Consider the following 16,058-nt stretch of genomic DNA (forward strand, 5'->3'; position numbering starts at 1 on the left):
AACATTAATATGAATCTATGTTTAGAGAGTACCAAAAAACATGAATTTTGATATATTTATTAATTTTTTTTTTCGATAAAAAAATAAAACTTAACTATTCAAAAATCAAAGAAATTGAAGTGAGATTTTTTTTTCTGAAAAAGAAAAGTTTATTTTTATATATCAATATGGATCTCTATGGAAAGAGGAAAAAAAATAATTAACAACGGTATATTCGGTTTTTTTTTTCGATAAAAAAATGCGATCTAAAAAAAATTATACAAGAAAAGGAACTGAGTTTTGTGTAACGTCCGTGTTTCTGGGCTTGCCATTTTTAGCAATGTAATAGTATAGGTTAACCTTTGTAACCCCAATTTGAAATAATAAAAATGTATTATTTGTGAATTATGTGAATTATGTGATTTATGTGTTTATTTTCTTAATTATTATAATTTAATGAATTAAGAATAAAATAAGCGTCAAAATTTAAAGTGTGAGATAAGCCCGATATCTTTGCATAAAGTTGTAGTGGTTGAAATAAGGATTCCGAAGATATAAGGAATGCCAAAATCCGAGTTATAACGAAGAAGTTATGACCTGTCGAAGTTTCGCGACAGAACCGGCACGACGCCGAGTGACGTAAAATATGAATTTAAGATAGAGCGATATTTAGTCTTAGCGATCTAAACGAAAGTCATAGATTTCGTTAAACCGAGAGCGTGCATAAAAGGAACGCCCAAATCTGACTTCGTATGAGGAAGTTATGATTTTTCTAAGTTTCGACTTAGCAGTATGCAGCCCGAATACTCGATTTGAGATCGAGCGGTTTTTAGCCGAAACAATCTAAACGAGAATCGAAGATCTCGTTGTTAGTAGTGAAACGATGAAAAGATAGGTGAGAACGGACGTCAGACGAAGAAGTTATGAATTTATAACGAAATTTTCTGTCCTAACCTCCTATAAATAATTAATAAAAATAAAAGTCAAAATTAGCCGATGGAGTCTAAATGAAAGTTGTAGAGCGTAGTCTCACCTACGCGTGGATAAAAAGAACGTCGAAAACGGAGTTCGTATGAAGGAGATATGAATTTTTGAAGTTTATTAAATATTAAATATTTGTTTATAATTAAAAACCTTCGATATTATCCGAAGGGGAGTCAGCCGGTCTATCCGAAGTACGCCCCGCGTACAGCGAAGGATGACGAAGCCAGCACTCGAGTACCTCCGATGACGCAAGCACTTACGATCCGAGGCGTACGCCCCGCGTACCCTCGTACGCCCCGCGTAACCCCAAGGTTCAGCCCCTATAAAAGGCTTGCGAAGGCAGCCGATTTTCCTTTGCAAATTTCATCCTTTTCTCTCTAGTTTTCCTCGATTTGCGTGCCGTTTATACCCCGAAGCCCCGGTATTATTCCCGAGCCCCGAGGCGAGATCCGAAGCCCCGAAGAGCGTTATTCCCGAGCCGAAGCTCTGCCCGCGAGGAGCCCGGTTTTGTGAAGATTTTCCAGATCTACGAAGAGACACTACTTCTACAAGCCGTAGTGCTGCCCGATCGTCTTCCGATCAAGTGAGTGTATAGTCCCTTTCAATACACGATATTATACAAGTAATCGTTAAACGTATTTAAGAATACGGGACGTGAGTGTGTAGTTATTTTCATTCCAACGTAATATTATGAAGTATTTAATATAAAATACGTGCTACGTGTATATATTTTGTGGTTATATGTGTGAATGTATATTCACTCTCTTCTATCTCATAGATCTGATATATTCTCTATGAAATACGTGTTATGTGTGTATGCCTCATTTGTTATGTGGAATATGTATTGATTAAAGCATGCTATACAGGTTTTTAAACAATGTATAAAAATGTATATTTTTATCTACTAATATGTTGGGTAGAACATGGGTAGATAATTGGTGTGTAATAAACAGATGAGAGGCCTCGGTGTTATTGGTGTTATTCTAGTCATTCAGCAGAGTATGGATGACGACCACGGACTATTCTAGACTGTCATGTGGAACACTAGCAGGCTCATTACCTGTAGGTGTTGTGAACGACGTGTTCACCGGTGTACTCTATCCCCCACATGGTTGCCTTTAGGGCACTTATTGTTGAGGAAGCCCCTCTGCAGTAATGTCCGTCCCGATGAAAATCCTGAATTAGGTTCCTTATAATAGAAGTTATTTTAGGGACGTAAAGTGAGGATAACGGGAATGGGTAATCGGGTTTTATTGTGGATTGGTGAAATTAAATATAATTATTTATTGTGGGTTGAAAACCTTATATGCTCACCAGGCTCCCAAGCCCGACCCACTCAGTTGATTTGTATTACAGGAAGTGGCGCAAGAGCTTAAGATGGGCGAATCATCAAGTTGTTTTTGTTTACAAGTCTGTATATGTATATATTTGTTGAACGACTTGTAATGTTATCGTTTATGCTTTATGATCTATATCGGAACATGACATCCCGACTTTTGATTATGAAATGAAATCATATTTCTTTATGAAATGTTTTGATAAATATCTATTTTATCATGCTTTGTTTTTGGGAACAAATTCCGCATCTCTTTTAAAATTAAAAGGATTTACTCTGAAAATGTTTAAAAAGTATAAATGAAATCGGTCTTTTCTGGCCGAGATTTTGGGGATGTCACATTTTGTTATAATCCGATGCATGTGTGTTTATTGTAAAAGTCTACAACCCTTCATTTTGTTGTTAATAGCTTTAAATTCCGAAACTTTGGATTGATTTTTTGGTTTTTGATTAATAATGGTTCTCTATTAAACTTTTCGGTATGTGTGTGTGTGTGTGTGTGTGTATATATATATATATATATATATATATATATATATATATATATATATATATATATATATATATATATATATATATATATATATGATCATATGAAGACTCTTTTTACGGTAAGGACTCGTAAGGGCACCTTAAAATATTGAAAAAAAATTAAAAGAAATTTACAAATTATAAAATCGAACATAATACTATATTAGAGAAAAAAATTTGGTAGAAAATTTTTGGATCATTAAAATTGAATTATGAGTTATTTTTATGATCCAAGATTCACTTTTTATGATCCATGATGATCCATACTTTTTTCCATTTTTTTCTCTCAAATATACTATTATGCTCAATTTTATGATTTCCATTTTTTTCAATTATTTTAAGGAGTCGTTACGTATCCTTATTGAAAAAAAAGTTCTTTTCGGAACCAGACCTTTTATATATATATATATATATATATATATATATATATATATATATATATATATATATATATATATATATATATATATATTTTTGATTATTATATATTTTTAATCATTTAATTTTTAATTATATATATTGAATCATTAATATTTTAAGTTGTTTAATTTTGGAGCATTTTATATTCAATATTTTTATAAGAAACAAAAAACTTTTAATATTTTATTATACAGTTTGTTATCTAAACAAGATTATTTTAAAATTTTCTTTTCAAAAATTTCATATCATAATATATGATATATAATAATCCTTTAAAATAATTTTTTTTTGAGAACATAAATTTTCACATCTTTTTTTTAATAAAAAGTTAGAATCATTTAAACAAAATGTTTTTATCGTTAATAATAATATTTTTGAAAATTCTCTTTTACAAACTTACTAAAATGGTATTACGAAGAACTCTATCTTTTGTCTTTTTTAAATATGGATATAAAAGATTCTGCTATATTTTATAAAAATAAATAATTTTTAAAATTAAAAATAAATACTTAAAAAACTTCTTTTTAATTTTTTTTTTACAAAATCACTAGTATAGTGACTATAAGTATCTACTAAAGTTGCATGGTTTTTGGAAAACATTTTTTTTTTATTTTTGGTTTTTATGAAGAAAAAATAATTTTTTTTAAAAAATTTTCATGATTATACTTATTTTATCGAGAATTGAATTTTAAAAACTTTTGTTATTTCGGATTTTTTTTTCAATTAAAAATATGTTATGGCCAAAATCTTTAAAAAAAACGGACAAGCCTTATGCTGACACGTGTTTGTGAGTGAGGATTTAAGAGAGCTTACGCGCGCGTGTGTTACTTGATTCCTGTACCCGCCAAATTTGCTCATTTTTTACCCTACTTTGCCCCCTAACATTTGCCATTTTATTTGAAAGTGGCCCTAACTTCATTTTATCTACATAAAATGCCATTGGCCGAATTATTTATTTATTTATTAGTTTTGTTTTATCTCAACCATCTATTTAAACCAAAAAAACATCTTGAGAATCAATAGTTGTGTGAAAACTTTAAGAACTTTTATTTTCCGGTCAAAATGTTCACTACAAACACCACCACATAACCCTATTCATCTTGTCTAAGGAAATTGCTCGTTGAAATTTTGTATTAACGGAAAATATATGTATATATGCACATTCGAATAAGCATATATGTATATTTAAATGTGTATAGGTGCACGTTACAAAAAAAATCAAATATTTTTAAGTTTTTAGCTTACGAATCAGCTAGTCAAAGGGACTAAGAATGGGACTAAGGTCGTGTGGTGGTGTTTGGAGTGAAATTTTGACCATAAAACCCTTCAAGTTCTTATGTAAATATTGTTTTTCAAAAAACTTCCGTCATGTAAATATGTGAGTTATTTATTTTACATATTTGTCTAAGCTGTCAGTTTTCTATAAAATATAGTAACATAGATACATCCAGTGCCACTGGTAATTACTAATCCACCCAACACCTACATACCACAACATTAAACATCTATATAGAGTGTAGACACATAACAATTATGTACCGAACTTTTAACTCCTCTGAAAACATAATGTAGCATCCATGATTTATAAGGTATTGATTATATTATTATAAGGTTAATGCACTGAATTGATTTGGGCTTGGACCATTGGATCCTTGTGATTGGGCTGAGAAGTGTCGTACGCGGGGCGTACTATGTCATGTACGATCAACGTACTCATGATATGAAAGCGCATATGCCATGCATGTACGCCCAGTGTACCAAAAGGTACGCCCAGCGTATGCATGCAAACTCTAAAACCCTAAAATTTAGGTCTTGATCCATATATAAAGAACCTTATGCCCTTAGTTAACCCCCCTCTCACACCTTTAAGCAACTCTCACGAAAACCCTAACCCATATTTATGTGTTCTTGTGAATTGGTAGCCATTTGAGAGCATTTTGTGTTGTTTTGGTGTTTTGGAAGAGAAAGAAGTTTGAAGAATGAGCAAGGACTTGAAGAGAGCTTGTAGATCCAAGGTATTAGCACCATTTCTGACTCATTTGAGGTATCAAGCTTTAAACTTGACCATTACATGCTTAGTTATAGTGTTGGGGTGTTTTATGGGTTATTTTTTACTCCATTGTTGAGGTTTCTTGTATCTTGATAGTTCCAGACCATAAGAGTTGTCCTTTTGAGCTTTTGGAAGCATTTAGAGTCATGAACATCGGACCTTGGTGATTAAGCCACAACCACGCAAGTGTTTGATGGTCACAAAGTTAGCTTAAGCACTTAATTCATGATTTGACCCCCATCTATGCATGCAAAGACATAAAGTTTGTAACTTTATAGATTAGGACGTCTTAAAGAACCTGGATCTATGTTTTGGATGTTAGGAATTAATGGATTATGTCACAAATCGAGTCCCAAGGAAACTAGCCAGTACATTGGGCGTACACCCAGATACGTTGCGCGTACTAGGGATGAGATTTAGAACCGAAAAACCGAACCGGAACCGGACCCGTTAGAACCGGAATATATAGAACCGGGTCCGGTTCCGGGTTTAAAAATTGGCTTTATCCGGGTAATCCGGGTTTGGGTCCATTGGGTCCGGGTAAACCGGGTCTAAAATCCGGAACCGGTTTTTGGAACCGGAACCACTTTTAGGGCCGGAACCGGTTTTTGTGATACGTTTACAAGATGCATATCTTATTCATTTCAACTCCAATTGACATACGGTTTTTTCCAACATGTAGTTTAAAGTTTGTACATGATTCTAGACTATAAATTTGTCATTTTTAGTTTTATATTCATTGACTTACAGTCCTCAAAAGTCGAGATATCAAAGCTGGAAGTTTTTAGTTTTTTAGTTTTTTTGTATTCGGTGAAAGTTTTAAAACATGCATATCTAATTCGTTTGAAGTCGGATTGACATGTGGTTTTTTCCAACTTCTAGTTTATAGTTTGTACATGAGTTTAGACTATAATTTTGTCATTTTTGGTTTAACATTCAATGATTTACAGTCCTCCGAAGTCGGGATATCAAAACTGAAAATTTTCAACTTTTCAGCTATTTGTTTTTGTACTTTGTATTATGTGAAAATATTAACACAAACATATCTCATTCGTTTAAATTCGGATTGACATGCGCGTTTTTCCAGAGTGTATTTTAGAGTTTGTACATGATTTTAGACTCTAATTTTGTTAATTGTGGTTTTGTATTCAATAAGTTACAGCCCCCAAAGTCGGGATATCAATATGAAAATTTTCAAATTTCAACCCACTAAGTAGTAAGTAATTACCAAAAAATTCCGGTTTTTTCGGGTATTCCGGTTCTAAACCCACTTTATCTGGTTCCAACCTACCCACTTTGATGTTTCCGGGTTTTCCGGTTCTAGACCCACTTTACCCGGAACCATACCCGGAACCGAACCGGAACCGGTTCCTATATACCGGTCCGGTTTCCGATTCTATAAAATCCCGTTAACCGGTTCCGGGTTTTCCGGGTCCGGGTCCATCCGGTCCGGGTTTGGACCCACTTTCATCCCTAGCGCGTACTGGGTCAACTTCCCACTTTTGGTCAAGGCGCGCGTACGCATGCAGAGTGACGAACATAGGTTTTTGGGCCTTAAAATTTTGGGCCTAGATGGTTGGGCCTCATGGCCCACTATGGAGTAGATTCTTTGGGCCTAGAACTGAGATTTAAAGTATTGGTCCTATTGGGCCATAATGGGCCACTCAGAATTATTTATATTGGGCTAAGGATTTATTAGGCTTTCGATAAGGCCCATTTGAGGAGTTGGGCCCAATTCAGAAAATTGGGCCATTAGTGGGCCACTTGAGGGTTGGGAAGACTATTTAGATTTAGGGCCTTTCATGTCATGGTGTTGGGCCCTAGGCATTGGCCCAATTAGATAAGGGGTAAAATGGTCATTTTACCCTAAGAATGATTATTAGTTTTTGATTAAGTGTTATTGTGGTAATGATAGCTCAGGGAGTCGTCGGAGCTACTGCTAGAGATTTATTATCGAGAGATTTTGCATTCAGCTTCACGATGTGAGTTACCTTCCAGTAGGAGTGGGTCGAAGGCACCAATGTCGTCCCACTAGTAGTTAATTATAGTTGAGATGATTGTCTTTATGATAATTATATGGTATGCCACTATCTGTTATGCTTTATGTGCTAGTATGTTATGTTATTATGCGATAGTGGTAGGAAGGATTGGATAAACCCTGTTACTGATCGAAAGGACCGAATAGGTAGGCCAGCACCCAGATATGCTAGGCAGTATATGAATTATATGTTTATGTACTAGGATGACATGTGGTAGTAGTAGGGGTGAAATATTCCCCATTACTGGTTGAAAGAGACCGAAGGGGTAGGCCAACACCCAGATATGCTAGGCAGTTACCGGCTGAAAGAGACCGGGATAGTCCAACACCTAGATATGCTAGGCAGTTACCGGTTGAAAGAGACCGAATGGGTAGGCCAGCACCCAGATATGCTAAGCAATATGTTATTGTATTGTATGTGGTATGATGGGGGAACTCACTAAGCTTTGTGCTTATGGTTTTCAATTTTGGTTTCAGGTAGTTCCTCTTCGAAGGAAAAGGAGCCGACATGATTGTAGCGCGTCACACTAGGATTTCTGCACATGAGATCTTTGGGATTTTTACTCTGATGATGTTTTATTGTGACACATTTTGATTATTGACACTTGGTTTTGTTATGGGATGACACGATGAATGTTTTTAATACTAATGGTTTCTTTATTACTTATCTAAAAATAAAATTTTTGGTCTTAACTTATAGGATGTTACACATAATTTTTCTTTTTCTTTTTTGACAAAAATGTCTTCCTTTTTTTCCTTATCAAGGGACAAGGGATTGGTCGAAAATTGCCCTTAAGTTCAACGAACATCCACCTTTTACCATGACACTAAGTGTCCACCAACCATTCTACCTACCACCATTTTTAAGTTGCATATAATGAGTGTGAACAAAAATTTCATACCAAAACTTCTAGCTCTTCTGAAAAAACATAAACATCTATTTCGTGTGAAAATGTAATTTTATACTTCTTTATCTAGGCACTTTTTAAAAATCTCCCACAAGTTCAATCGCTTTACAACTTCCACCTCTAATTATAAACTTAGAGCCTTGAGGATGACTGATGAAACGAACAAGACTTTAATGGCCAAAGAAAGAGAATTTGTTAGGAACTTTTTCAATGTCCTTGTATAATGGGATTGGAATTGTCATACATAATCTCAAACTGACTAAAATAAGAAATGGATTAAAGATGTATAGGAGAAAATCATGAAAACTGAACAATATATACATGATGCTGAAATATTTATTTCAAGAAAAAAGCATGGTATAAAGTTTCAGGTGAATAAGATGAATGCTAAACAATCATGGATTAACGGGCAAAAACAAATATCGTATGAATTTCTAGAATGACAGATTATAGATGATGAGAAGCATTACACATCGTTTAAAAAATTCATGAAAATCTAACACTTTGTATGCTTTGGATGCCTTCCGAAAAAAAAGTCTTGTCTTCTGACATTTCTTGAAATTAGATTGTAAGTGTGCTAAAAGATTATGACAACAAACACCATGATGAACATTCGGGAATATATTTTCAATGGTAACGGTAATCGCTATACCATATAAAAAATGAAGGTTAAATATTTTGAGTCATCAATGGAAAAAGTAATTTTTGTAAGAACCACGACCATGTATATGTACACTTATTCTTTTATATTCCATACGCAAATGGAAAATTTTGGTCATTTTCGTCTATTGTAACTGCAAATAACATAGCTCCATTATCACTAGGGAATGTCCACAATAGTTGAAGAAGATGCATAGCTACAAAACAATCAAAAATGAATTAATAAATGATGTAGAAATATATTTTATAAATATATGAAATCATAAAAAATAAATGTTACCGTGCAACCAATCGAGAGGAACAAGAGCTCTAATTGGTCTTGATCATCTGTTTAAATGCATGTCACCATTTCGGGATTATGTGTTGGTGTTTTTAGTGTCACCATGTCGTTTTATGTAACTGGAACTAACATGTGAGCTAAGGGGCTTCATAATTTGTACTCTAATATATGTACGAGTTCGTGCGGAGTGCACACATGTATAAGATCAAATTAGAAGTTGGTTCGACGACAAGTCGGGGGTCCGGGAGCAGCGCCCCTGGGTCCAGGGTTTCCAAAGGGGCAACGCCCCTTTGGCTGGGTCTAGGGGCAGCGCCCCTAGCAGGGTTTTACATATGGTAACTTAGTGGGAAATTAGATTTCTTGAGGGTGATTATGGTAAAACTAATGAAACTCGTTAGCTTTGGTAACCCTAAATCCTCATTAAAATCCAGATTACCCTGACTTGCTTCCAAAGAAACTCATGACGGACCAACTCTAATGAAACCATAATCTCATTTATTATATAAGAGGTTCTTCCTTCTCATAATATATACACAAATATTAGCTCTCTTTTTCTTCAAACTTTCACAAAATCTTTCTAGAAATTTGGCTTATGATTTCTATGTCTAGAATCGTAAGTGTCCACTTGGATTATCCTAGGTTGAATTTCTTGCAACCCATACATAGGGTAAAAATATCAGTTCAGAAAGTATTCTAATGATCCAAGTTGGTATCCAAATCTCCACTACAAACCCTACGATTTCTAACATTCATACTGATATATTCTACTCCTGGAGATGGGTGACTCAATCCGCAAGATGACTGCTAAGTTTGCCAAACTGGAGAAGTTCGAAGGCGTCGACTTCAAGCGTTGGAAAAAGAAGATGCACTTCATGCTGACTACTCTAAAAGAAGCATACATACTGACTACTCCAAGACCACTGGAGCCTGAGGAAGGTGCTGTTGAGACAATTGAAGAGATAAGAAAGAGATAAAAAAAAAAGTGGTGCTCAGATCTCTTAAGGGTTCTTACTCTCACAGTCTTCATGATCGGACATGTATTCAAGCTTTGATAATCATTATGCCCGTCATTCCCATAACTGATGAAATAAAGGTCACTTGTTTAAGTCAAGCAATCGTAGAGACGGGAAGAGTTAGCTATGAAAATTCTACCTCTACCAGCCTCAAAAAGGCAGAACCAAAGAAAGTAGCAACTTTAGAAATTCATGCTCAAGTCTATTACTATCGGAAAATGATGACCACATCTGAAAATTTCACATTTTGAACGGTATGTTTGATGCTTTATTTGATATCCATAGTGAAGCATTGTGTGCCAAGGAGTTATGGGACACCCTTGAATTAAAATATATCATTGAGGATGCTTCTAGCAAGAAGTTTTTGGTCAATGACTTTAACAATTATAAGATGGACGATTCAAGGTCTGCTACTGAACAATATGAACTCCTTGGCATATACGGTCAGTTTAAACTGCACCGTATTAATATGGATGAATCCATTGTTGTGTCAACCATCATTGACAAATTGCCTCCATCTTGGAAAGACTTCAAACACAACTTGAAACATCAAAAGGAGGAACTGTCTTCGGTTCAACTTGTTAGTCACATTCGTATTGAAGAATCTCTTTGTGCGAAAGAAAGTGACAAATCTAAAAAACCCAAAGGAAAAGTTGAATCTGGACATCCCTCGGTTCATATGGTTGAAAACAAACCAAGGACCCAGAACCACAAAGGACATGGAAAACATATGCAGGAACATGTCCCAAGCAACTCCAACAAAAAGAGAAAGCATCTGGTTTGTTGGACGTGCAATCAAGTTGGGCATTGCAAGCATGATTGTCGTGTGAATTTAGGCAACAATGATTCTCGATCCCGTTAATATTTTAAGCGCATTTTGTTTCACACGCCATGCTTGTTTGTATAAGATATCTATTTTGTATTTAGAAATTGAAATCCTATCGGGTGTCCGTTCCATGATAGACTAGGCTTTGATTACTACCCAAAACCTAAACAATTAAATGGTCCAAAACTTTTTTGTTTGTTTAGTGATGGTTTGGGTTCAATTGTGTTGAAGAACAAGTGTGTTTGTTTATAAGTTTTTGGACCTGAAACATGAAAGTATTCTCTAGTCGCATAACCAAAATAGAAGTATAATTTCCTAGTAACGAGATTCTTGAAACCTTAATTTTCAAGATCTATTAGTTTTGTACTACAATCCATCATGAATAGTTTTCAATACTAATACTAGTTGAAAAGATTTTATGTCTTTGAATGTTTGTAGGTTTTATCCTTTATGACGGTGATGTTGTATGAATGAGTAGGTGCATACATAGGGTATATACAGACACCACAATATATAAGGCATACGATAGAATGGTGTGTTATTGTATGTGTATTCATCATCTAACCATTAAATTTAAGTATCACTTTCCTCAAGGTCATATAAGCATATATGAAAGATCTATTGGTTCCACATAAAGAAGTAGATTGGTATTATCCACCAATAGAATTACTGATGTGTAGTGTGTGTGTATGTGTGTGTGTGTAAATATATATATATATATATATATATATATATATATATATATATATATATATATATATATCATATTTACGAACATTTGCATCATTTGTAGGAACAACATTGTCACAGGTAACAACATCATCATCACCACCGTATTTATACGTGTCTAGATTTACATAATGACTTTGTCATTGTATTGGTGTTTTATATACAATATATATATATATATATATATATATATATATATATATATATATATATATATATATATATATATATATATTAATTTATGGTTGTACAAGATCAAACTAATCAAATTATGGTTGTACTAATGTTTCATTTACAACATACATAGTAGGATATTGAAGGATACTTCGAGGTATTAAAATACCAACTTGATAGTTGTTACCTCTTTCGTTAGATCAGTTGTTATCAAAATATTTTTCTCTTTCACTAAATTGTTTCTTACTAGAGCCTTTTTCGATAGATTGGTTCCTATCAACAATTAGTCGATTCACTACAGTCGGAACCTTTTTCACCGAAGCACTATCTTCACATCCTATACTTCAATATAGGATACATGAAAAGACAAACTAATAACCATTTTTAAGTGTTCATGTCACTCACATCCTATACTTCAATATAGGATGCATGAAAAGACAAACTAATATTAGGTAGGTCTTCCAAACATGTATTCAATCTAACCAAAATTAGTATTTCAATGAAATTTATATTTTTAATAAAAGGCCTAGCATATTATGTTTTACCATTTATTGACTGATACAAGCAACAACAAAATACTCATCTAACAAATTTGAAGTCATGTTTTTTTCTTAGAAAAATGATTTCAGACATTTTTTTGCTGAATTTTTTTTATTGTTTCAAGAAATAGTATAAAAAAAACAATAATGTAAAATCCCGATTTCCAGGTACGAGATTTATTCCTTTAAAGACAAGTTTTCCTTGGAACTCGTCGAGTTGATGGCCTCAACTCGACGTATTGAAGGCTTTTGGGCCTCACATCTTTTTGGACCAACTCACCGAGTTGGTGAGGAAAACTCGACGAGTTGGTGGCTAAATGAGAGACCCTAAATTTTAGGTTTTTCACCTTATATAACCTCCTTAAGTCCTTGAGACTGATCTTTTATTAGCCTGCAAACCCTAGTATCGGCTTTGTATTCGATCTAACCAAATTTAGTATTTCACGGAAATTTATATTTTTAATAAAAGGCATAGCATATACTACCTCTGTCCCAAATTAATTGTCCACGTTTGACTTTTCAAGTCTCTATTCATCAACTTTGACCTTAAATATTTTTCTTTTTGATAGATAATATTTGATGAAAAATATATGAATGAATTGTATTTTAAATGTCTTTTCAATGTTATAAGTTTCATCAAGTAATATATAATACAAATAGACTTCAAAAGTCAAAAGTGGACAATTAATTTGGAACGGAAAGAATATGATTTACCATTTATTGACTGATACAGGCAACAACAAAATACACATATGGATATTTGATTTTATATATATCATATGCGAAATCCTCATCTACAACGTAGAAATCCGTTCTTTTCCCTCTTAAATGGTAAACACATTTTTACGGTTTCCTAATTTCCGAGATGCCATCTGATGACTATTTTGGTATAGTCTCTAATTTTTGTTTAAATCTTGTAAAGTGGTTAATATCATTAAAAAATCTTATATATTTATTTTTTTCGGATTAAATCATAACCTTTTTTTCTAGAAAAAAAAAAAAAAAAAAAACTTTGCAAACTTTTTTTCCCAAAAAGCTCTGAACTTTTTTTTTTTTCCCAAAGAACCCTCAGTTATTTATTTATTTATTTTTGGGAGAACCATAATATTTGACAAAAAGTTTTTTCTTTTAATTAGGAAAAATGGCTAAAAAGGTTAAAACTGAAAAATGAAAAATGTAAAAACTTTATTATAAAAGAAAGTTTGAGACTTAACCTTTAACAAAACTAGCTTATCTATATACTCCTAAATTTTTTGTTTCCATATTTTACCAATAATAGGGTATATTTCCACTAATTTATTTTTTTTGTTTAAAGTTTTAAAACATCTCATCACATCGCGTATCTTCAAAAAGCAACTCCATGTCCAAGCCTTTTACAACCTGGAATTTTGACAACAAGATGACATATTTGATGGATCTTAAATCTAAGTATTAATTTGTTTTTTTCTTCCCCAAGAAAAATAATGGCATCTCACAGTATCAATGTAAAATATAATGATGTGCAGTGCAGTGCATATTTTAACCTTATTAGAATTTGGATCCACAAAAGGTTAAAGTAAAGGCATGTGATGTGAGAGTCTATTTCATTTACATCTTTTTAAGCAACTATATTCCCCCCTTGCCCCCCTTGAGTCCTTGAGTAATCAGTCTTTAATCTATATTTTAAATGCATTAATTAATCACCTTTCATGTAGCAACAAACACAACATTAAAACAAGTCATGATCCCGGTTCATTAAAGGTTTCTTGATTTGATCAATGTACGGAGGTGACTCATCACAAAATCATTTTAGTACTTAGTTTTCTGTTACAAATATTAATCCAATATAAGAATTAATATAACTTGTAAGAATGAATGATCTTATTATATATAAAATGTACGTAAACGCTTAGATATTGATCATTTGAGTATAACTTTTTTTTTTTTTTTTTTTTTTATGGTTTGAGAACATATATATAATCATATATACTTTTTGTAAAACTGTATGTGAAATGAAGCAAGATATATAGTTTTAATTCATGTTTATAACAAGATTGAAGCAATTTGGGTAGTGGGTTTTTCTAGCCATGTGAATTCTATGTAGACAAATGGTTTGATGGAACGTGGGAATGATTGAATCAGATTCAGAATTTCTTCACCCTTGTGAATGGATTTATTTATTGATATAAACCAAATAAAAAAAAACAATAATAATAATTAAACCCCTCTCTGCATTCTCTACTTGCAGATTTACATGTGATGCTGTTGGATTGGTCCTTATTTAAGCAGCTCTTATTCTAATCCTCTAAACCCATCTTCTTCCTCATTTGCTTCATCTCATCTCTGCACATCAAAAATGGCGAAACTTTGCTTTCTCTTGCTAACTGTTATCTACTCTCTATTCCTCCATGTCCATGCACTTACCCCTTCGAGATGGACAAAAGCCCATGCAACCTTTTATGGAGAAGCCGATGCTTCCGGAACAATGGGTATATAATTATATATGCTTCTTTTAATCAGCCCATGAAGCAGCCATTATCGATCGGAGGTTGTTACTGATCTTAACTTGTTTCTATATATGCAGGTGGTGCTTGCGGATATGGTAACCTGTACTCCACCGGATACGGAACAAGAACGGCGGCGTTGAGTACTGCTCTTTTCAACGACGGCGCTGCTTGCGGCCAGTGTTACAAGATCATATGCGATGTCAAGACGGACCCAAAGTGGTGCAAGAAAGGAGTGTCGGTGACAATCACCGCCACCAACTTTTGCCCACCAAACTACGCTCAGGCCAACGACGCCGGAGGGTGGTGCAACCCACCGCTACAGCATTTCGACATGGCTCAGCCTGCTTGGGAGAAGATCGGGATTTACAGAGGTGGAATCATCCCCGTTATCTACCAAAGGTCCCACGTCTTTCCTTCTTTCTTGATCACTGTATACAAACTTACAAACTCCATCTTCTGGCATTTGACTGATTGTTTTTAATCTAATTACTTGTTTGTTGATCAGAGTACCATGTAAGAAACACGGCGGAGTTAGATTCGCGATAAACGGGAGAGATTACTTCGAGCTTGTTTTGATAACGAATGTCGGAAATGCCGGAGCTATTAGGTCGGTGAAGGTGAAGGGATCAAAAACCGGGTGGATGCCGATGTCGAGGAATTGGGGAGCTAACTGGCAATCGAATTCATACCTCAACGGCCAATCTATGTCGTTCATGGTGACAACCACCGATGGTATCACCAAAACTTTCACAAACATTGTCCCTTCAAGCTGGACATTTGGTCAAACTTTCTCAAGCCGTTTACAGTTCTGAAAGAAAGAGATGAGAAGACCGTGTGCTTCAGTGTTTATTATGATTTGGAATTTTTTAAGGGGGCAGCGGCGTGCTTTCTCTTTTTATAGAAGCAGCCCGCCGGGTTTTCTTTTTCCGGGCGTTTTCTTTTTATATAATATTATTATATATAATAAGTATATGGATATGGATTTGAGGAGCGAAAGGTGTTTCCCTAATTCTCTAAGGGGAAACCCTACTAAAGTGTGCTCGTTTATACTTGTGTATTCTTCGGTAATTATGTAATAAGAAGCACTTCATTTCTTCTTTCTCTA

General features: G+C 34.0%; 1 protein-coding gene across 1 annotated transcript; it reads left to right on the forward strand.

Annotated features, from left to right (window-relative positions):
* Positions 1–14,732: 14,732 nt before the first annotated feature.
* Positions 14,733–16,058, forward strand: LOC111914292 (expansin-A11). Its single transcript, XM_023910065.3, has 3 exons — positions 14,733–14,935; positions 15,031–15,352; positions 15,459–16,058. The coding sequence occupies exons 1-3, from the start codon at positions 14,803–14,805 to the stop codon at positions 15,763–15,765; spliced, it is 762 nt and encodes a 253-aa protein (XP_023765833.1). The 5' UTR covers positions 14,733–14,802; the 3' UTR covers positions 15,766–16,058.

Source organism: Lactuca sativa, chromosome 8 (assembly GCF_002870075.4).
Source record: "Lactuca sativa cultivar Salinas chromosome 8, Lsat_Salinas_v11, whole genome shotgun sequence".
In the NCBI taxonomy this organism is placed as follows: Eukaryota; Viridiplantae; Streptophyta; class Magnoliopsida; order Asterales; family Asteraceae; genus Lactuca; species Lactuca sativa.